At 51.3% G+C, this 22,939-nt stretch overlaps 2 protein-coding genes across 8 annotated transcripts in view; one reads left to right on the top strand and one right to left on the bottom strand.

Moving 5' to 3' along the window:
- Positions 1–11,045, top strand: part of LOC122377611 (long-chain-fatty-acid--CoA ligase 4-like) — a 17,371-nt gene extending 6,326 nt beyond the window's left edge. For all 5 annotated transcript variants that reach the window (XM_043357848.1, XM_043357847.1, XM_043357845.1 and 2 more), the window contains exons 4-15: positions 1,163–1,270; positions 3,969–4,146; positions 4,412–4,572; positions 4,994–5,124; positions 5,372–5,529; positions 5,924–6,084; positions 6,564–6,679; positions 7,668–7,840; positions 8,177–8,302; positions 8,533–8,670; positions 9,019–9,303; positions 9,619–11,045. In XM_043357848.1, coding sequence (XP_043213783.1) covers positions 1,163–1,270; positions 3,969–4,146; positions 4,412–4,572; positions 4,994–5,124; positions 5,372–5,529; positions 5,924–6,084; positions 6,564–6,679; positions 7,668–7,840; positions 8,177–8,302; positions 8,533–8,670; positions 9,019–9,303; positions 9,619–9,770 — 1,887 coding nt within the window. In that variant the 3' untranslated portion in view covers positions 9,771–11,045. The remainder of the gene's footprint in view (positions 1–1,162; positions 1,271–3,968; positions 4,147–4,411; positions 4,573–4,993; positions 5,125–5,371; positions 5,530–5,923; positions 6,085–6,563; positions 6,680–7,667; positions 7,841–8,176; positions 8,303–8,532; positions 8,671–9,018; positions 9,304–9,618) is intronic.
- LOC122377612 (D-3-phosphoglycerate dehydrogenase-like) lies at positions 10,957–22,939 on the bottom strand. Of its 3 annotated transcripts, none has more exons than XM_043357850.1 (11): positions 22,713–22,939; positions 18,559–18,696; positions 16,125–16,276; positions 15,582–15,695; positions 14,676–14,781; positions 14,179–14,311; positions 13,481–13,761; positions 12,973–13,135; positions 12,558–12,773; positions 12,109–12,240; positions 10,957–11,773 (listed from the first exon to the last, which is right to left on the bottom strand). In XM_043357850.1, exons 2-11 carry the CDS (start codon positions 18,691–18,693, stop codon positions 11,616–11,618), a joined length of 1,590 nt encoding a protein of 529 aa, XP_043213785.1. In that variant the 5' UTR covers positions 18,694–18,696; positions 22,713–22,939; the 3' UTR covers positions 10,957–11,615. The 3 variants fall into 3 exon arrangements, with proteins under 3 accessions (XP_043213785.1, XP_043213786.1, XP_043213784.1); XM_043357851.1 differs by having other exon boundaries at positions 22,812–22,902; XM_043357849.1 differs by lacking the exon at positions 22,713–22,939 and adding an exon at positions 20,147–20,314.

Here is a 22,939-nt window from a genome sequence, read left to right as displayed (position 1 = left end):
AACTTTGTTAGTGAAAGCATCTACATGATCAAGTGATACTTAGTAGGTATATGCTAAGTTGGGTAGCCAACCATACCGTGGCATCTAGACAACAATCGGGGGAAAACATGAGGAACAAGACATGATAAGCAACAGTGCATGGTGACAACTCGTCGATCACAACATCGTAAACAGGCGACAATCCTTAAGATATTGGAACACTGCATCGAGTAGCGCTGGCGTTTTATCACCCAACAGCGACCGAACATCCATTCTCACGTCATGTAGCAAGCAAGCTGTAGCTAGCTGTTGTCGTTCTCAACGATACTTAGGACACACTATCAAAAAATGCGTTATTATAGCCGTTAATATTATTATGCGTTAATAGTTATTACTATTATAGCCGTCCCTACTCCCTGATGCAAGATGCTGTCTGCTTCGTCTGCATGACCTCTTATTATTAGAGGCGACCATTCCAACCTGAAAATGATCCCGACTCTACCACCTGATTAACTGACATCTTCTATGTATAGCCCATGACATTGTGAAGCGTTGCTCGTTTGTAGAGATAGTGAAATTGCAACAAATTTATTTTGTATCAGCGTAATATAGGCTCGTTCTCAGTCTGCCCCTACATACTTACTCTTTACCTACCCATTAGCATTCACACCTCACAAAATGAATAATGTTACCGGTTGTATCGGATATCGGATAGTTGGTCTAATGACGTTGCTCCACTTACACAATGCGTAACACCCGATCGTATTCGGCGCAACTGATCGGTGGCCTTGTATGTCTTGATAGCTCGTACTTAATGGTGGACGGATCCCAGTTTATCTGTGGAATGTGTGTCGCTGTTACTGAAGTTGTGTAGCGCCTTCCGTGAGGATGGAGTCATCACATTTTGAGTTTCATCCCGCTCTGTTTCAAAATGACTTGGTTTTAACTTTAATACTAATTCTGTGTTCTTTTTGTGCGCATTTTTATATTTGTTCCCTTGGCATGTTACACACATCCATGATGAACAACTCTGAACACTTCGGTCTGTTATGTTCTTCATGCCCCTCGTTCTGTATTCCACGTTTCTCTTGGGAAGTCGTTTTTGTCTGGTATTGTTGGCTACGTTAATAATACCCGCGCCGTCCATGTCTGACGGTCTGACCCTGTGACCTGTGACCTCCAGATCGTCCGGTACGCCGTCAAACAGCACGGTGACAAGAAGGGCTTTGGAACGCGAGCCATCCTCTCTGAGGAGAACGAGACGCAGCCCAACGGAAAGGTGTTCAAAAAGGTACGGCATGACGCGTGGTGGGTGATTGGGGATTTGAGAGCCAGGGACGGATGAGTTGGGGTCACGGAGATCAGTAGATTTGAAGGGATTAAGTGACTTCTTCGACTAAGTATGACTTTGAATTGCTAACATGTGATGATAGATTATGTAACGGTAGGTCAGTCAATAGTCAGTTTTGATGGTATGCTATTTACAAATTATCTTGTAAATACCGGCAGGTGCTCATGCATACTTCTTACGACAAGTAAAAACCGTTGTCACCCAACCCACGCGACACATCGTTTAGTGCGAGGCTATCCGAGCGCACGCCGGGACAGCCCGGTGGCTCGTGTTTTATTGAGTACGTGTTTACGATAGGGGCGATAGCGCGGTGGGCCCGCCTGGTGCCGGGCAACACGACATTCGAGCATTACCGATAGCCGCGATGGACCGCCAACCCTGCACCCGCCAGACACCATAGCGCAGCTCATTCTATTCACGTCAGGGCTATGAACTGCGCCAGTGACACGCTATAACGGCGATTAGCACAGCCGGAGGACGGGGACGCGTGGCGGCGTCCGACCGAGAATTGGTAACTTCCTGCTGCTCAGACCGTCTATCGTTTGGGCCGGGGTTTGGGCGGGCCGAGAGAGACCACCCTCACCGACACGAATTTGGTGGTCGCGTGTCTCCGAGAAAGGATCAGTCCGCCAGCGTGGGATGTCTGTGTTCAAAGTCTGTCGGCTCAACCGCAGCGCTGGATACCTATGAGCCGGTTTATACCGATTCAGCCGAGTTTTCGGATCGGCGGGCGTGTCTTCTGTATATGTTACGCCCCTCTGTGGCCCGTGCGGGTCAGGTGGTCAAGGTCGGGGATGATTGAGAGGAGAGGTACATACGGAGATACGATACTTCTTTCGACGCCCGCTACAGGATTCCGTGTGTGAGAAATAATACATTTTTTAAAGGACATGGATTGCTTAGCGTTGGAGAATGCAGTACCGAAGGTTTGAACGAAGTCGTTAATTCTCAGTGGGTTGAGTGAGGATTTGAAGCTGTGATTACTGTGCGCCGAAAGTTTTTTTTAGTGCAATTAGATCACAGTTGTAAACTACAGGGACACGCCCCCTGAAACTCTGTTCCCGGTAGATTCAAGCCACCACAATCTCCGGAGTTTGTTTACATCCTCGAGTTTTGTGTATGCACTATGGAGTCTGGAGGCCGGTCAGCATGCTAGAAAATCCGTCGTCACGCAAGGTATATGTTTACTGATTCGCAGTTGTAACGGGCTCTGGAATTGGCCAGTGGGCGGTGGCCCCACCACTATTTGATAGCCGGGGACCCAGCTGAGGGCGGAGAGGAGAGGGGGGTGGGATGGAGGGGCGGCCTTGAACAGCCTCTCCGGAGAGGTGCTATCGAGAGCACCTCGAGCGGAAGGTCAGACCGAGACGGTGGGCCCATGTGTGACACGATAAGTACGCCCGCCCACCCGGGTGATTTTCTGTTTGATTATTTATGTCGTGGTGGAACTAGCGAAAGAAATGTTTACGCTTAAACCTAGGAAGCTTCACAAAAAGTTCATTGAATCGCGTATGGAAGCTGGGAAGCAAGTTTCTCTGGTGTCTGATTCGAAATTTTGCATCTCCAGAGCTGCACCATGGTACTGGTTCAAGCTATTTGCTCGCCATTAATGAGCTCTTTCCGAACTGGGTTTGAGCGTGATAAGTGCCAGATATTGATATTAATGTGCCGGGTGGTACCCAAGGCCTCGGGCAATAGCACTCGTGGTGAAAGGGTCAATCTGGTGATTTCGTCACTTGCGGGCCAAGAAGGATTATTTCAAACTTTGTGAGCTCGCTGAACAAGACTGTTTGGACATTTCTTACAACACAGAAAACTTACATTATTATGACTGGGTCATTGATTATTAGATGCTCCCGAAAGAACTACTTGGCTTCTTTATTCACTTTCTCCGTTCATCAATGTGTAACCACGATAAGCCGCCCATTGCTCAGTCGGTTTCCGGCTGTTCTGTCCCTGTTCGTCACGGACACCGCCCCTTCCGCGGGCCTGGGGCACGTTTTTGTGTGTAACGTGACTGTGATGGAGCGGCGTCCCTCCACCCCTCAAATCGCGTGCTCGGATGCCCACTTGACCGCGCCGTGCCACTATCTCAAGTACCGGACATATCTGAGGGTATCGGTGCGGCCGTGCACCGGCTATCGGCTGGACCGTGTCGAGCCTCCCAGGGAGCCCGACCGAGGTTACGGGGATCGTCGGGGCATTTGGCAATGGGTTGGGTGTCCATGAATGATGTCTACTAGGCTAGTTGCATTATAGGATGGTAGTTTGGGGCTGTCGGAATGCGCCCTCCCTGTGCCGCGCTTTGGTCGCTCCCCCTCGCCCAGCTTGGGTGCCGATGATGATGATGATGAAGTGCGGATGCATTTAAATCAAGCTGGGCAGTTGACCCCAACTGACTCCACTACTCTTTCGCACTCTATTATCACTCTCCGAAGTTCGTGATGGGCGACTACCAGTGGACGAGTTACGTTCTCTCACTCTCACTCTGTCTCACTCCCGCTGTTCGTGATGGGCGACTACCAGTGGACGAGTTACGTTCTCTCCTCTCACTCCGTCACTCTCCCACAGTTTGTGATGGGCGACTACCAGTGGACGAGTTACGTTCTCTCACTCTCACTCCGTCTCACTCCCACAGTTTGTGATGGGCGACTACCAGTGGACGAGTTACGTCCAGTTCGCGGCGCGTGCCGACGCGTTCGGCCGAGCCCTTCTGGCGGAGGGCGTGAAGCCGGGCGGACGCGTCTGTATCTTCGCCGAGACGCGGCAGGAGTGGCTGGAGGCCGCTGTCGGCGCGTTCACTCAGAATGTCACCGGTAAGGAGCGCTTGGGAGTGAGGGTTTGAAAGATCGTTTTGTGATCGGCAGGTGGGAGTCGGATGAGACAATGTGTTCATTTCAATGCTTCATTGTGTAACGAAAGCATCGTAGTAGATCGAAGTATACTTGATTTGGCCTGACCTAACCTGAACTAACTTGACGTGATCGACCCTTGTCCCCCAGTGGTGAGTTTGGTGACCCTGTACGCACGCCACTCTGGACGAGGACGCCATCTGACCTGACCCTTTGACCTGTGCCCCAGTGGTGACCCTGTACGCCACCCTCGGTGAGGACGCCGTCGCTCATGGTATCAACGAGACCGAGGTGGCTCACGTGATCACGACGCACTCACTGATGCCCAAGGTGAAGACGATCCTGAGCAGCTGCAGCAAGGTCTCGCACGTCATCTATATGGAGGACCAGGTCGGTGACGGGGCAGGGCGCAGGAGGGGGGTGATGGGGTGTGGGCTAAAGAGGTGATGTTATCGTCCCCTGAAAACACCCGTGCTGAACGCTTTACGGCGTTGCAGGGACATTACCTGTTATCGCAGCACCGGGGACAATAAAGGCAAATTGCCGTCATAGTGCTGCTGCGCAGCGCTTGCTGACTGGAAAATAATGGCGGCCACCAAATTTAATGATTGATTCAGCTTTCGTCCACTGAGAATGTCAGCCTTGACGATAAATGTGAGGGCTGATTTTCACCATGAAATAATTTTTGTCCTAGGATCAATTGTCAAACACGTAATGCTTCATCGGGGACTGCCCATCCTTTAAGTGGGATCCCACAGTGCGGCAGACAGTTGTCTGAACTTTTCTGGAACTGTTCTGTCCCATCCCTTAGCTGGAGAAGACAGACACCTCGGGAGTGAAGAGCGGCGTCAAGGTGATCCCGTTCGCCGACATGCTGAAGAAGGGACACGACGCCAAGTTCGAGGCACACCCGCCCACCAGCGACGACATCGCCATCATCATGTGAGTCGGAACTTCCGCTTAGCAGTTTGCTGTCTCTTTATTGCAGTGCTGCTTTTTCTTCAAATGAACATTTATTTATTTTTCTCTCGTATTTACACTTCTTTACGTATGACCTTATTTGTTCGCTGCTCATCTTGGGCAGAGCGTTACACACCCAAGCATTACTATCATTCAGGAATATTCTCTACTCTTCTTGATGTTTGGGATGCCTTACCACCCTGTGACTCACTTCCTCACCCTACCTCAGGTACACCTCCGGCTCTACTGGCACCCCGAAGGGCGTCATGGTCTCCCACTACAACATGGTGTCGACGATGACGGGGTTCGCGGTGGCGCTGGTGCCCTCACCCGAGGACGTCTACCTGGGCTACCTGCCGCTGGCACACGTCCTCGAACTGATGGCAGGTGCGGCCGCGGCTGACAGGACAGGGTGGAAAGGGGAAGGGTTGGGCGTACAGAGCGACGGAGTCAGGACTAGGGAAGGGGGACTGGTCGTACAAACGGCGGACTAGACAGGGCTGGTCAATCAGACAGAACGCTGAGTCAGTTCGGTGATGAGGGGCTGGATGCTGACAAAGCTAAATAAGATATGTTTGGGAAATTTGAGCCGAGCTCCAAAGTTCTAAAGCTGATATTGAATGTGGGACATGGTGTGACGACATGGTATGTGAGCCTTGAAGAAGCAATGTAAACTGCCCTCCCTGTGATCTGGGTCATCACAATGCGCCTGTAACCCCCTTCCCCCTCTGCCGCCACGCCGCGCTCTGACCCCTCCCTCCCCTCCCCCTCTTAATCACAGAGCTGTGCGCGGTGATGTTCGGCGTTCCGATCGGCTACAGCTCTCCGCTCACACTGATGGACAAGTCGAGCAAGATCAAGCGCGGCTGCCAGGGCGACTGCTCGGTGCTCCGGCCGACGCTGATGGCCGCCGTGCCCATGATCCTCGACAGGGTCGCTCAGGTCGGTGTGCTGCGAGAACGGAGAGAAAAGGGGGAGGGGGAGTCGAGATGGGGATGGTAGAGCTGTGGTATCGGCCGGAATATAGGGAGAAGTTGGCATATCAGCGTTGACTGGGACCAATGTGATGTGGTGATTGCCATCGAAGTTTCACATTCGTTGGCTCTGGTGTTGGCTATGTCTTTCTTACGGTCAACTAAGGTTGCTCATTTAACATCCGTTTTTGCTTTGTTCATTGGCTTCACAATTAATTATTATTTTTCCATTCAAAACTTCGAACTCATTGATTAATGATTACTATCTTTAGTTTGCATTACGCTATGTCTGGTGCGCTGCATGCAGTTGCTCTGCATTACTGCTGCCTAACTCAGAGGCTCCATCCCTTACCGCTTCAGTGTTCGCTGACAGAACCAACACACCGCCAGCTGGCACCTCCCACTGACCGTCACCCCCCCCCCCCCTCCCTCCCCTCCCGCCTCCAGGGTATCAAGGAGCAGATGCACTCTGCGGGCCGTCTGGCTCAGGGCCTGTTCAACTGGTTCGTCATGTACAGGAACTGGTGGCGGCGGCGCGGATTCTCCACACCCATCCTGCACAGGTGGGGGTCTGACGGATAGTCGGAGAGATCGGGGCGGGGACGGGGGGGGGGGGGCTGAGGACCGTAACATGATGGTACTAGTTGGATATCATGTCAATATCATGGTAGCGATGATCTTAAGTAAGAGACCTATTGCTGTAGAAATGTAGAAGGCTTTTGTTGGCTTCAGGAGCAGTAAAAACCTTATTACAAGGCATATCGTTATATTCTTCATGTAAAATCAAACGTTTCGTCTCTGAACAAAGACATCATCAGTGAAGTTACACACAACAGTACATATTATGAGAAAGCAAGCAATCAGGCGACATAACAAGAGCAACACAGTATCGCACATAAAATCATGCATATCATGAACGTTTCATGTTTCACCAAGGAAATTTTTGACGCAATTAAACGAGACCATGGAAATGTAGAAGGCTAATGGCTGTGATTATTGTAACATAGTGTCATGCTGTTTTTAGAAGCGGCGGTAACACGTTTCAATTACCTGAGCTTAATTTAAGCTCTCAGTTGAGCTCAGCTTTAGCTTTGTTCTACGGTTGTAGCGAACCGACATGGCTTGCAATCTGTTGGATTTCCGCGTCGTCGAGCCCGTCTCTATCGCGTTGTGTGACTTCCTACTATCTGCCACTATCTCGAAACAGTGGCTCAATTTACCGAGCTTCTCAAGTGGCTGCCTTATCGTGGCTTAAGCAGCCTGCTCCAGTTACTGATTTCGCAATAAAAGTACAGCTATACTGGCACTACGTGCTAGATTTGTTGAAATATCATAAGTATTACAGCTTACAGTTCTCTAACACTACATAGTACATCGTACATTTGTATCCCAGCGCTTTCATTTCTCCCACCACGATGCAGGTGATGCAGGTGAGAGATGAAAGCGGCGCGCCCCTGACTGTTCCCCTCCGTTCACAGCCTGGTGTTCAGCCGTATCGCGGGCCTGCTCGGCGGCCGGGTGCGGGCCCTGACTGTCCCCCTCTGTTCACAGTCTGGTGTTCAGCCGTATCGCCGGCCTGCTCGGCGGCCGGGTGCGGGCCATGGTTTCTGGCGGAGCGCCACTCTCCGAGGTCACCCACGATCTGATCCGCTCCTGTATCGGCTGCAGCGTCATGCAGGGCTATGGACTCACCGAGACGACTTCTTGCGCTTCACTGATGGACGGTGAGAGGAGGAGAGAGGGATGAGGGATGGGTAGAGAGCTTGTTTTGTTGGGTTAGGCCCTTTCGGTCTGACAAGACCATTGCAGAGCCGAGGGTAGAGAGCAGCTGGATAAGGGGATATAAGTGGGAATAGTGAGATACCTGGGAGACCTTAGTGGATGGTAGTACCTTGTTCTTAAAAAAAACGCGATCCAATCGCTCGGGGTCCAAACGACGGATGACTCGATGCGGGGACCCGGTCATTTATTTTGCGTGTCCGACAGAGGGCAGGACTGTCGCTGTGACAGATGTGAGACTCTCTTGACTGACCTGACCCACCCCCTCCTCGCCCCCGCAGAGTACGACGTGGCGGTGGGCCGCGTGGGTCACCCGGTCAGCTGTTGTGACGTCCAGCTGAGCGACTGGGAGGAGGGAGGCTACAAGGTCACCGACCAGCCCCACCCCAGGGGAGAGATCGTCGTTGGTGAGTAGGGCGGAGGGGAGGGGCGCTGCCCGGGTTAGAGTTCTTCTCAGGTGACTGAGAGGCTACCCACACTCCTCAGTTTCATTTCAAGTGTGATTGCTGGGTATGGGAGGGGAGAATCGACACTGCCGGATAGTCCTGATAATGGAAGCTAGTATCTTTCTACGAACAGCAGCTCAAATTATCCCGGCTTCTCTGTGCCATTATCTGACGTTTCGTGCCGTCCGCAGGCGGTGACAACGTGACGATGGGCTACTTCAAGCAGCCGGAGAAGACGAAGGAGGAGTTTTTCGAGTCGGACGGCCGCCGGTGGTTCCGGACGGGAGACATCGGCCTCATCTACCCCAACGGCACCATCAAGATCGTCGGTACGGCAGATACTCACAGACCTCTTTTGATGGGAGTCGATTGACCTGACTGGGTTGTTTTCATCACTAATTTTCTCGCGTTCTGGGTTTTAGGGTTACAAACATCCGTAGGTAATCGTAAAAGAAATGTTTTTTTTTTTGTTATATTTGGAAGTGGATGTATACGTGGTGGTAGGTATTCCACTTGTTACGATCGAAAAGTAAATGATTTTGTAGGACACTCGATGCTTAGGACCCGATGTCCTAAATGTATGACTCGGTGCAAGGCATGTTTCTACACCGTTTATCAACCTTTTAACTTCAGTTCCCCGCCTCTGACGTTCCTCCTCTGCCGTTTCCCCTTCGCAGACCGTAAGAAGGACCTGGTGAAGCTGCAGGCGGGCGAGTACGTCTCTCTGGGACGCGTGGAGACCATCCTCAGCACCAGCCCCTTCGTCGACAACATGTTCGTCTACGGGGAGTCCTCCAAGAACTTCGTCGTGGCCGTGGTAGTGGCCAACGCCAAGCAGCTGGGCTTGCTGGCAAAGGAGGTGCTGGGGTCGGAGGCCGAGGGGAAGTCGCACGAGCAGCTCTGCAAGGAGGAGCGTCTGGAGGAGGAGGTCCAGAAGCGGCTGGTCAAACAGGCGCGGCACGGTCAGTGGGGGCAGCGGAGTGCGACGGGGGGGGGGGGTGATAAGGAGGGCAGAAGAGTGACATGGTTTGATTGGGAGTGGGATGCAGGTTGGGTGGGCTTTGGGGCAGGGTGTTTCGACAGTCTCAGTGCGGATTATTCATAAGAAATTCGGCTTTAGTGAATCACCCACATGTTCTTGTCGTAACTTAGCTTGTGATTGTGAGGAAATAGCGACACTTAAATGAAGTCCCCCATCCCCATCATCTATGTCGGCTGCCATCCGAAACTGTCTTATCAATCCCCTCTGACCTTCTGTGTCTGCTCCCCTCCGCCAGGTCGTCTGGAGAAGGCCGAGATCCCCGCCCGGGTGGCCCTGACCTCGGTCTCGTGGTCGCCCGATAACAACCTGGTCACAGCCGCCTACAAACTCAAACGCAAGGAGCTCAGCAACTACTACAAGGATGACCTGGAGCGACTGTACAAGTAGGCGGCGTGGTACCTGAGGCCGTACGCGGTACGGTACCGGTGCGGTACGCACTGCGGTACCGTACCTGGTGTAGTGTGTCCGTTGGCGGCAGCAATATCTCGGCAGCCCGGGCCCTGAGGTCGGTTGTGTGAGGGGTTCCCTGTAACTGGCTAGGCCCGCCTGGGATGGGTTTTGTCTGGCAGAGTCGGTACTGAGGCCGGGAGGGTGAGCGCAGGGGACGAGAGACTTTTGGAAGGGAGTCGGTCTAGCGTTATACTGTGGGGCCATTTTACACTGACCTGACTCGTGTTTGGTTTGGTTTTGTGCCGACTTGACGTGTAACAGACGGTCAGAGACACCAACTAGCTGTCTCAATGGCGCTGTTTGCAGCTCATTGGCAGCAATTAATGTCGCCGAGTCGATTTGGAAAAGCCGAGTGAGGCTGCTCGTCGGTCAGCTTCTTGACTGGTTAAAAGTATTCATCCAGTGATGAAGTAATGGATATTACAGTGCTTCAGGCTTTCTTTGGGTTTGATATTCATGGCTGCGAGTGGGGCATTTGAGCCGAAACAGAGTGGGTCGCCTCAGTTTGATTCGGTAGACGTATTCTTGTACGAACGGTAGGAGGGTGAGACTGAGCGGACTGCTGAGTCAGTTTTCTATTTATGCCTCAGTGTCTCGTCCTGCTTCCCCCTAATCCGCTGTCTCATGTCCACCCAGAGGCTTTTAGCTGGAGTATTACGCCCGTCTACTGACACAGGATGCGACTTTTGGCTCCGTGTGTGAATATTCCTGTCACGCGGTGGCCGAGTAGTTTGCCAGTACATACTGCGGCTTATCAGTAGTTGTTCCGCTGTGGGCCGTTCGGAACTAGTCCGAAAGTGGTGTAGCATTTTGTAATCAGATTTGCATAGAGCGTGACCCGTAACCCACCCATTTTGTGCGTAGATCATTGCATTATACGAGTCGCGATTGTATGCGTGTGATGCGTTGCTAACTGCGATTTTATCTTGCCTACAAATGTCGCCTTGATTGTATTGAGTGGATCACAGCTCGACAGGGTGATTTTGTGTACATTCTGCTTCAACGATTTACTGCGAGCTTTTCGCGCTGCTGTGAGTGTTCTCGAGTGAGTGAGACGCCTGTTACTTGTGAGTGTGCCCCTCCGTTCGGCGGCCAGAGAACAGTCAGCAGAAAAGACAGACGGTTTGTGTGGGTCGGAGTCGCCCCCGACATGTATTTACAGTCTGAGGATACGGCGCCGGCGCCCCGGTAAAAATACACGCTGGCGCTGGACGGTCGGCGTGTCTCGGGGACCACGGGCCGCCCCGGCAGATGGGTGACTATGTACAGATGGACGGCCTAGTCAGTGCTGGCGGCACCGGGCCGAGTGAGAGATGAAAGCTGGAACCACAGCGGCGACGGCCGGCCGCCGAAACCCGCAGACTACGGCACTTAGTCGCCACATGGCAGCACCATTCCTGTGACACCAATAGGCAACTGTCTGTCGCGGCCCTCTAGCTAAAACCTCTCTAATACGCATCACAATAGTAAAATCAGACCTGACTAAGTCACAGATCGAAGGCTAAAAACGTTCGCACTCTATTCGCAAATATCGCAATTTTAGATGCACTTCTAGCTAATAATCGGCAGCAAAGATGTCTTTCACCGTTCAGACAACCTGGCCGCCGTTTCGTCCAGAGCTATATGACTTCTTCTCTGACAGATAAACGTTAATACAGTCAAAAAAATTAATGAATCTCGTTGAAGGACGCTCTCCCGGCATCCCTATGCCCCGAATCACGATCCTATGGTCCTCAGATGACATCACAATCTCATGACGTCACATTCCGCGTGACGGGCCAATCAAAACTCGGTTTGCAGCATGAACTTGGCGTGCTGGGTCTGTAGAAGCTCTGGTGTCTCCAGTTTGCTCTGAGTTCGGACGGCCACCAGGGGTTTGCCGCTGCTGCCGCTAGATGTCAGCACCGACTGCAGCTGCGCCTGCGCCGCCGCCAGAGTCGCTGTGGGGGAGGGGGTCAGCGGTTAATGGTAGAGTGACTGGTGCTTGGTAGAGGGCCATTGGGTACCATGACTCAGACTACGGTGTTTACATTAAAACACTCCGAAGTCCAGCCATCCCAAGACCAACCTACACACACTACGTACTCGTCCTTGATCATGCGTTCCTGTTCTAGGTCGACAATCATCTCACCCAGGCAATGTGTGAGAAAGTTTTCAGCACGATTACGTCCCTCTATCACACTACGTCACTTGGCTTGCCGACCCGCTCCCGCCCTGCCAGTCCCGCTCCCGCCCAGCCCAACCCTGTCAGTCCCTCGCCCCGCCGGGTACTCACAAATGAGTTCAGTGAGCGCCGCCCCGCTGCCGTCCGCCTGGAAGAAGAGCATGTTGCCGCCGAGAGTGACGCCCGACTCGAACACGGAGCCGTCCAGCTCGAGCAGCGTCGCCTGCTCACCCTGCACCGTGCCTGTGGGGAGCGGAAGCACATCGGTTACAGGGCTGCTTAGACACATCGATCACCGTCTAATTTAGACACCTGACGGGGAAAGGCAGATATCTTATTGGGTGCTTCACCGGACGGAATGGATGGAAAATTACTCGACCCATTTTATCAACGCAGGATGTCGTTGATGCACATTTCATTGAAAAAACAAAGATGTTCTACATACCTACGTGACACAACTCGGGTTAGCAATCTGCTTCCCGTTTACAGAAGCGTCCCCCGCCTGCCATCCATTCACCGTCTACGCTCCGTCCTTTCCCACCAACCTCGCCTTCACTCACCGTTTGCCGTGTGTCTCCGTCCGTCCAGCTCCACCGTGACAGTGACGGTGCGCGCCGTGGCCTCGGGGTCCTCCAGCAGACAGGTGACCCGAATGCCGGCCTCCCGGGCCAGCAGCGGCGCGCTGATGAGGTTGACACCGTTCTGCGTCATCCCAGACATCAGGCCGACCAGCACCGAGGAGCCCAGGAACGGCCGCATGTGCGACATCTCCTGGCCTGTGGGGGAGGAGGGGAGGTCAGTTCGTGAGTTTAGGAGACGGAACACTGTGACGCTGTGCGTGTTGAGGGCCTGAATCGCACATGAAGATCATCACCCTCCCAAGCAGGCTAGAAGGCAAGACGAGACGAAACTAGTTAACATTGCGCTGCTCCTCCTCGCTGTTCAGGAATATGACTACAGTTTCTCGGCGCTCACCTCGGAGTGTGACCTGCAGCTCGAAGGGCCGTCCGGAGCCGACCCCGGCCAGCTGTCCGGTGACGGCTCCCAGGGCGCGGCCCAGCTGCAGCCACGGCCGGCTCTCCCCGCTCAAAGCGCTGGTCAGGCAGGCGGCGTTCGCCAGACCGGCCAGAGGGCCACCCTGAGAAAGAGATGTACGGTTAGGGAAGAGAGACAAGACAGACATGTTAGAGGAGCGAAAGACAAACTGGCGAGAGGACCGCTCTGTGGGGAGAGAAATGTCATAGGGAGAGGAACATAGGTGGGGAGGGCATTCGTATCGAACTGAAGTTTCACTGCATTCACGTTCTGCATTATGAAATGAGCTTTGATGTCGGCTGGGACTTATAACGACCCTCCAGCTCCCAATCTGCCCTTGCATCTGCCCTGAACCCACCCTTCTCCCTGTCTGTCCAGTTTTCATTCGAGCGCTCAGTTTCCCCGGCTACTGTCCCGCGTCCAATCTCCCCGTTCCCCCGACACCCACCCGGACGGCGGTGCAGATCTGCTCGGCCAGCTCGACGGCCACGCGCCGCTGCGCCTCGCCCGTGTTGGCGCCCAGGTGCGGTGTGCAGATGACGGCCGGGTGCCGCACCAGCCGCAGGTCGGTCGGCGGCTCCTCGGCGAACACGTCCAGGCCGGCGCCGGCGCACTGGCCCGACTCCAGCGCGGCCAGCAGCGCCGCCTCGTCCACGATCCCGCCGCGCGCCACGTTCACCACCCGAACCCCGGGCTTACAGCGGGACAGAGAGTCGGCGCTGATCAGATCTGCCGGGGGGGAGAGTGGGGTAAATAAACACCAAACCACCCGCGCTTACAGCGGGACAGAGAGTCGGCGCTGATCAGGTCTGCCGGGAGGAGAGGGGTAATTAAACACCAAACCATCCGCGCTTACAGCGGGACAGAGAGTCGGCGCTGATCAGATCTGCCGGAAGGAGGGGGGTAAATAAACACCAAATATAACATGTTTTACGTCATAACCTTCATCTAACATTAAATACTTCTACATGAGCTTAACGTTAAAACTCCTCCCATTCCGATTTTCCGTCCTTTTTTCTAAAAGACAATCACGAATTAGCAGAATCTCAACATCACGGTTAACGATCAACGATTACATGTTTGAGTTTTTGATCTCTGGACTGCCGATGCCCAGGTCCCCGCCACTGTACCCGCCCCTACACTCACTCCTGGTCTGCGGTATGAGCGGCGTGTGGACGGTGATGTAGTCGGCGTCGGGCCAGATCTGGTCCAGCTCGCGCTTCTCGACGTGGAACTCGCGGGCCGCCTCGGCTGACACCATCGGGTCAAAGCCGATCACCTGACGGGGCGAGGGAGGGGCAGTTCGGTGAGAGCCGACTTCGATAGATTGGCAGCTAGGTATATGCCTTATTTACGAACAAATTAAACGCACATTCATCGTCTTATTGATAAATAAGAGAAGCACCTCCTCATAAAAATCATCAATAGAAAATAAAATAAAGCGTAAACGGTGAGCGAATACGACTGACACGATGTAGCAAATGCGGGAAGAAAACGCTTCAACAGGAGATTATTGCCCTCGAACCGATAAATTTCAAAATGTAGCATTATGTGCAATGTACGATAGCAAATGTACGAGTCCTAACATATGTTCGTCAGCTGACATAGCACGGATATCTGATCCGTCTGTTGCCGCCACCTACCTTCATTCCGAAGGAGCGCATTCGGTGCGCCACCTCGCGTCCGATCCGCCCGAGGCCGAGCACCGCCAGAGTCTTGCCGTACAGTTCAGAGCCCATGAACTTACTCCTGAGGACGGAGAAACGACGTCAGCGTTAGCCGAAAATGAGGGAATTGCTAAGTTACGCCTGAACAGACAGCATATTGCTATTTCTGAGGCTGGATTGTCGTCCGGCGCTCGTTGAAATGGGCTGAACATTCACCGTGCCACAGCGCCGCAGCGCAAACCTGACAGGTAGGCTGTGCCGCAGCGCACACCTGCAAGGGTAGGCTGTACCGCAGCACACTCCGATGGAATACGGCTTCAGACACGGCTCTGGGCTAGCGAAAGCGATGCGTGTTATTTTCTGGTGAATAAATGAATTGTAGGTATTGGATAGTTTTATCTGCATGATCTCTCCAACGAATTGCGCTATGGAACTCGGAAGCGATATGCATTGTGCTTCGGCCCACTTAAGAACTTTGCTCGCACTTCACTCACGCGACATGTATCTGTCGGCCTCGGGGATGTATCTGTCGGTATAACAATATTGTGCGCTTAAAGCTAAAAATGTAAATGTCGTGAACGTCACGGTGATAACGACCTGTCTAATGCTATTTCGTGGTAGACGGTCGCGATTTAATTAAAGAATCGACCGCAGTTTTTTGCGATGTAACAAAACATGAGCGCGGGTATCGTAATTCGTAACGTTTAAGGACTTCAGTACCCGATATTACGACCACGCAGCACATATCCAGTACAACCCGAGTCCGGACAAAAAGCCACGACCTTTGCTTTCACCCGCTCGAACCCCGCAGTATACACGTCACGGTATTCCAGGAACCGAGGGCCGGCTGCCACCCCGCCCGGCCCCGCCCGGGTCACTGACCTTTCCCACTTGCCGTCCTTGAGAGAAGTGCAGGCGGTTACCAAGTTCCTGCTGAGTGCGGCGATCATGACGCATGTATGTTCGGCGGCGCTCAGAGTGTTTCCTCCAGGCGTGCTGGGGGAGGGGGGGGGGGGGTCAGACCAGGAGTCTAGGTCATACATGCAGGGTGCATGTGGACCGGTAGAAAAACGGGACTTCGGTTAGCAACCGGCGCTGGAGCCTGGCCAACTATTCAGACGGCAACCGTTATTCAGGTTGATGTACGTTTCTTTTGTAAACAATGAATATGCTCTTACTATTTTAATGCGCTCTTACACTTTTACACTGGACACCGGGCATTCACATTTCTCTCATCTAGTTCTTACACATCATTTATTGTGACAAATACACTCAACGCTTAGTAAGAAATACATACATGATGTTTTTTCATTGGAGTACCTATGTATAGTGATGTGCAAAATTATTTCTAAAATGTCCGTAAGCTTGGATAATTAGTCAGTTGGCTTCAGGTGGCAGCCAATTCTTCCTCAGGGCTTTACTTACTTCATGACGAGCACGCCGTGCCTGGTGGCCGAGTCGAGGTCAATGTTGTCCACGCCCGTTCCGGCTCGACCAATCAGCTTCAGCGTCGGCGCCGCCTGGATCACCTGTGACGTCACCTTGGTGGCCGAGCGCACCAGCAGCGTGTCGTGGCTCTGAAACACGAGCACATGACGTCACCGAGTCGTACGGAAAGAGCGGCAACAACAACAACGGGTCGAGAAACGTCAGAACTACGAGCAACAGCCGGAGACACTAAAAATAGACGGAGCATATTTCGCAATGTGTTGCAGTTCCAGCATCAGCTTTCGGTGCAATTACACATTACACAATGTTTGCAATTCTCACTGAAATGCCCTATGCCCCTTTGGACGGTTACCAAAAACATAAACATAATGGTAGCGGGCATTGCAGCAATACCTCGAAACATTACATGGACATTCGCCGTAGTGGTCAGGGAAATACGTCGTGTTTCCTACAACTTCTAAGCAGTGAAGGAATTTGTAAACCTATTATTCGTCCTAGCATGTTCTATGAGGGTTGAATTCAGTGCGCCGCTTTGTTGGATCATCAGAACTGCAGCTATGAATAGGTCAGCATACGGTTTATGGTGCGTGATCCTCAAAGATCTTATCTATGTGGTGACTGGGAAGACGGCATAATTAACGAAGCTATAAAATGCCACCAAGTAACAGGGCACCTATACATGTCCCCGACGCAATCGCAAACCCGCATATTCTTTAAACGGATGCCAAATGTTACTGTTTTGAAGTACCTACATAAATAAAGTCAGAGTAGGATGCCAAATGTTACTGTTTTGAAGTACATAAATAAGGTCAGAGTACTTATTCCACAGGTACCTAAAACTCAATCCTAGCTTGCCAATTATCAGTGGGAAGGCAATATGCTCAGCTTGCACGGTATAAGAGCGGCGGTTACATGTAACACGTCTGCATGCATGTATTCAACTGTAAATGGTCTCATAAGCACATAAGGCAAGCCTTCAACCAGACGCTCTTCACGCCATGATTTATCATGGACATCGTTTGCCAACACTGGTCAGACGCTGATTACCTACTGCAGCTGGGACATTCATCAAACCAACACAAGACTTTGACGTCACCAGCGATCGCTTACTAAACCGGACCGCAACGTTTCGAAACGAGTATGAGTAGGCATTTTTTCTTGCATCGAAATGTGCACATTGTGCAAAGATGTTTAGTTTGATCGTTGCGGACGTAGGGTAAGGTGCCTAATTAGCGACCCCCTTAATTTGAACCGTCATTGCTCACGCTCTGTGGGTGCCACTGTGTTACTGGCTTGATTTTCGGAGAGATCGTTCATTTGTCTATTAAAATATAGTCATTTTCTGCCTCAATATTCACTAACTTATTTGTAGTGAGCATTTTGGCAAGCCATTGCAAAAAACGCTAATAGGGAACTCTTCCCGATTAGCGACCGGGGAGGGTCGCTAATAAGTCTATGGGTTTCCCCATATTAAAAATGGCAAAAAATGCGACGCCTGAAAAGATGAAATATGATCTCAAAAAGGTAACCTATACGCAAAGCACTCAATCACTCGAACAGGAACGTTTATCCAACACATTTACGTAAGTAAAAACTGATCACGTGATGCACCGAAGGCGAAAAGAAGGCAGAAACCCAAATTTTGCGGGCTATCTTGTATGATATTCGAGGTCCGCGCTGAATTCGGCACCCCTGCAGTCGGTGACGACATTTGGCATCCCCTGCCACACATTGCAAGCTTCAGCAAAACCTCATTTTCATTTCTCTCTTTTCCCCTTTCTTTCCCCTCTTGAGCTATTTGCGACCATGTCAGGCGCAAATAGGAAATATGAGTTGCGACACATTTTTAACCGGCATGCTGTGCACAGTTGAGCGATTCACTATGGGAAAACGGCAATCAATTAAAAAAGGAATGTCGATTCAGAATAAAAAAGATGCATCATCCTAATGTGCATCGCTTTTCATCAGAGAGGGCCCAAACACACACGTTTTGGATAAGAAACTCGTCATTTTTATTTGAACTCACCTGAAACGTCCCACCAGAAACATCGACGACCGGAAAATAATTTAATTTGATAACCAAATTATGGCCGACCTTTTGACGATGTTTTTACCCCGTTTTCTCCTGCCAGTTTTTCTGTAGGGAGGTAGGTCGCAAATCGGAAAGGGTCGCTAATTAGGCACCTTACCCTATGCATTACTAAACACATGTCGCACGCAGTGTTTTGAAAAGGGAAGACTGGAGATACAAATTATGATAGAAAATACTGATAACCAAACCTTTCTATGGTAAATTGGCCCTCAAATAGCGATTTAGCGATTTAATTGCCCAACAATACGTTAACACACCGCAGCACTCCTGGCTGCCGCCGACCTGCGGCCCTGTCGTCGTCCCACCGACTCGACCCACCTCCAGCTGCTTGATGAGCTCGTCCTTGGACATTTTCGGCGCGACGGTGACGTGCAGACCCTGGCTGCGCAGGATCTCGGCACACTGCACGTTGATGCCGTCCGTCATCAGAATTCTGGATACGGGCAGCGCCATGACCTGTCGCAGGGATCAGAGGTCAGGTCACATAGGGCGCAGGTCAGGCCAGACAGACGCGGGTCATGTATAACAGAGGTCAGGTCAGACAACTGCGGGTCACATGTGGCAGAGGTGAGGTCAGACAGCCACCGGTCACAAAGGGCAGAGGTCAGGTGAGACAGACGCAGGTCCTGTATAATAGAGGTCAGGTCACATAACCACCGGTCATGTACGCCAGATGTCAGGTCAGAACTCAGAAGTGCGGTTCACATAGGCTAGAGGTCAGGTCAGAAAGACGCAGCTCGATGAAGCAGGGATCGATCAGGTCGGACAGCGGGGTCGCGGACGACATTCAGCACAATTACCATTTGCAGCTTACGGGACATTCACTTTCTACTGATAGGTGTACGTCTGATGGTCTATTAAATACAAATGCGTCTTTCCCCAACATTTTATCGTGAATTACGTAAACATACTCACTAGTATTTACGCCTTCCATAAGCACATCTACATGCACCATAAGTTAAAAATGCATGCGATGCATAACGCCGAATAGTGAACACCTATACATATTTGGCACAAATTGCAGCTCAAGTTAGGTTCAAGCAAAACTACAGTGGCGAGATGCGACCCCTTTTTGATGTGTTTCCGGTTCGGTATGACCGTTTTTGTGGCACCACGGTCAAAAGAGCTGGGACGGTTAAAATTACTGCATGTATTTCGTTTAAGAGCGTTCTAGCGTGTCTTGTCTGTTTGTTGTATTTTTTTTAGCTTATTTACAGGGCAGTTTAGGACTGTTTGAACATTCAGGAGTTCCTGAAAACTACACTACGAGAAAACAAAGCTTACAGCATGTATGAAGCAATAACAATACACATTATTTACCGTATGATTTAACAATAAACATCTAGAGAAACGGTTTCTTTAGAATTTCTGAGTCCCGACTATAATCTCCCAGCAAACCAATCAACCCATACTGTAACATTCACATCCGGCTATCAATAACTGCAATAAATTTAAGTTTGCATTTCACTCAACTTTTGATATGCTGTGTTTACTTTGACAGTTTTAAGAAGAAGAAAAAATGTGGCTACAATTAAGGTCAAGGACAATTTTCCGACCAAACAGTATCATAAACCCATAGAAAAACAGCTCACATTTTAAATACAATTATACCTGACGTCGTAAGTCGAACAGTTAGAGCCTTAACCATTATCCCATTTAGAACGGCTATCGAAAGCTAAACATGTCCGCAAAACGGATCTGTCAAACACAATTCAGCAAACATTCAGATACAAAATGAATATTTAGTTGATCGATATCGAGCGATCATCTGACGCAGCTAAGTGACGATGGGTACGTCAGCACTGATGACCGACACCCGGCCGTCGTCAGGTGTCACTACATCTGTCGGATGTTGATCCGAGGGCGCGGCGCCCGCGGCCCGGCGCGGCGGCCTCTGTTGACTTACGGTGCACTGGTGTGTGGGCTCAGGTGCTGCTCAGGGTCCCCCTCGCCTGTCGACAGGCCACTATACGGCTATTTTCGGCCCACTCCTGTATATATAGTGTTCCAGTCAAAAGCCGCCGCGCGACTGCAGCACCTGCCCCGCGCGGCGGGCAGCCGGCGGCGCCAGCCCCGAGCGCCGGCGGCCTACGAAACTACCCTGTCCCCCCGCCCCCACCAGCGGAAAATTACTCACAGTACGGTCCCCCCGACTGCCCACCGGCACTGTGGACCCCTGACCTCTCTGTAGGACCCTCTTGCATGTAGCTCCATAGACGAAGAACGTATTTACGGCCAAAAAGGGCACACGAATTTGGTTGGCGCTCAGGAGCACGTGCAGTGCGCGTGCTGGGCCCGCGACCCTGCTGACCAGTTCCGGCCAAGAGTGACCGGCGACCAACCCGTAATATCAAGAAATATCCAGTAATAACTGGTTATTTCTGGATCAAGTAGAGTACGGCCAACCGTCACGTCATTTGAGCTGCGAGAAAAACAGGGGAGGCAACACTGCAATAGAGCGGCACTGTCCATACGGGATTATCCTGCACCAGCATCAGGAAGCCGTTTATTCAAACAACTCTTCTCTCCGGGAACTCTACCGGACCATTTTGGAGCTGGCGCGAAAATGACGAGCAGTACAATCCAGCATTTTACTCAGAATTTGGCGTCAGCTCAAGATGTCTTATAGTCCGAAGAGCCGGTAGCTAAAACTTCCCACAACTGTGTGCGCGGTAAATGCCGACTGTTCCACACGGGAAAGGTCACCACGCAGCCGGATCCTTGAAGCACCAAAACAAATTTCTTCTTTAAGACTTGCGATAAGATTGCCTTTACCGGTGCCTTGCTTGGTAAAAGTATACACTAAGTTCGAGGGATTGTTAATCGGACCTTATATACTAATACCCCTTGCTTTATCGGATATGTAAAACGTCATATTTCCATGGGTGTAACTGCCTGCAGGGACAGGGTGGAATATCCGCACCAGTTTTTTCGGGCGCCGAAGGTGCCCTCCCCTCCGACCTTTTCTAGGACCTTCATAACGCAAACGGCGCATAGCCCATGAGAAACGTTACAAAAACGACTCTCTCACTTTCCAGGCGCCACTGTTTAACCCGCGCCCTGCTGGGGGTCCTGGATTTCCACGCCCTGCTGGGGGGGGGGGGGTGTTTGAACACCCCCCCCTTGTAACTCGGCTCTTGGGCCACGTAGCGATACGCGGAAGGCGGCGTTCGAAAGAGCGTAAAAAATAATGACGAAATCACTTCGGTCAATTTTTTGGTCAGGTCAAAGGTCAGGTCACCAGAGGTCATTGAAGGCAAAATTTCGCCGATTTCCAGGTCGAATGTCGAAAATTTCCAAGAAGCCAACGCATAGCTCGGGAACCAATAGAGCTACAGCAACGCGGAAAAGTGCATTCGATAGCCCTATAAACGCCCTTTCTGAGCAATTCTCTCAGATTTGACCTAACGTCAACGGATTTGCCTACAGGGGGCAAAAACTGCAAAAATAGCCGATTTTTTTCGGAAACAGTTTTTCTGCAATAACTTTTGACCCAAGCCTTGTACGAGCTTACTTTCACCGGCATCGTGTTCCTCTCGTCAAGACGCATCGAATGAACTATAACTTGACCTTGAAAGGTGAACTTGAAAATTTGACCTCAGGTCAAGGTCATGACCTGACCGGAAAGGGTCATGTTGCATATCAGTCGATCCGTATCGTCGAGCTGAACACATATAAGGCGTTTTCATCGCTCTAGCATGCCTCTATCAAAAGTTATTTGCGAAAAACTGTTAGATACCATTCGTGACCTAAGATGACCTCAGGGCACAAACAGGGGTCACGGACACCATTTTCATGTTCAGTGTGTCTAAACCACTTGTAATTCAGTGTTCGGGAGTGTTTATAATGTCTTTCGTCCAAAAGAGGCGCATTTCAATTTTCTCCCATTGACTTATAATGGGGAGGTCGCAAAATTGACCTGACCTTAGGTCATCGATATCAAAATTCTGAGATATACATTTTGTACATGCTATTGCTCTTAGCAATCGCTGAAAGTTTCAAAGCGATCGGTCACTCGGTGTAGCTATGACAGACATTGAAACTTTTTATGAGGTGAGGTCACTTCAAGTGACCTGGTGACCTGACCTTGAGTGACCTTGGTCTGAAATTTTCACAAAATGTGTAGAATTGATGTATGATAAGGTGTACCAAAAACGGCGGCGCGGAGCGCCGCCGTTTTTTGAGATATTCGCGAAAAACCACAAGGGGGGGTGTTCAAACACCCCCCCCCCCAGCAGGGCGCGGGTTAAGTCAAAAGGACGGCGAACTCATCTTAGAACACGAGACGTACCGATTGTCGGCAGCATGTCTTAAAAGAACACGGATGCAGTTTTTCGTAAGATGCCTAACTCGCTACGCTTGTCAATCCAAAAAATGGCCTTTCGGTCTTAAGTCCGAAAATGTTTTGCCCCACGCATCTATGAAATCACTTACCATTGAGTAGTCATATCAACTTATGCCCATTTACTTACCGAAAATTAAGTCGTACTACCGTGATCCCATTGATTCTACGATTCGCACTTTGTCGCTGGAAGAAGAGAGCCCGGGACGATCACTCGTTATTCACTCACGGTCACTGAGCTCTCGCAGCAGCACAGCCGTAGCACCAGCGCTCCCGGCCCGTTGTTCGCCCGCACGGTCCGGGTCGCACCCCAGGCGGTCAGCCCAGGTCAGCCCAGGGGCGCACCCAGGATCGGCC

Source organism: Amphibalanus amphitrite, unplaced genomic scaffold, assembly GCF_019059575.1.
Source record: "Amphibalanus amphitrite isolate SeventyFive unplaced genomic scaffold, NRLGWU_Aamphi_draft 000047F_arrow, whole genome shotgun sequence".
Lineage (NCBI taxonomy): Eukaryota > Metazoa > Arthropoda > Thecostraca > Balanomorpha > Balanidae > Amphibalanus > Amphibalanus amphitrite.
This window is presented reverse-complemented; position numbering and strand designations above follow the sequence as displayed.

What these genes read in the sequence shown, in the direction of transcription:
- LOC122377612 (XM_043357850.1), bottom strand. Translation starts at nt 18,693, where the DNA reads ATGGCGCTGCCCGTATCCAGAATTCTGATGACGGACGGCATCAACGTG. An exon ending in AAGGACGGCAAGTGGGAAAG is followed by an intron (nt 14,782 to 15,581) that starts GTCAGTGACCCG and finishes CTCCGTCCTCAG; the next exon opens with GAGTAAGTTCATGGGCTCTG. An exon ending in AGATCTGCACCGCCGTCCGG is followed by an intron (nt 13,136 to 13,480) that starts GTGGGTGTCGGG and finishes TCTCTTTCTCAG; the next exon opens with GGTGGCCCTCTGGCCGGTCT.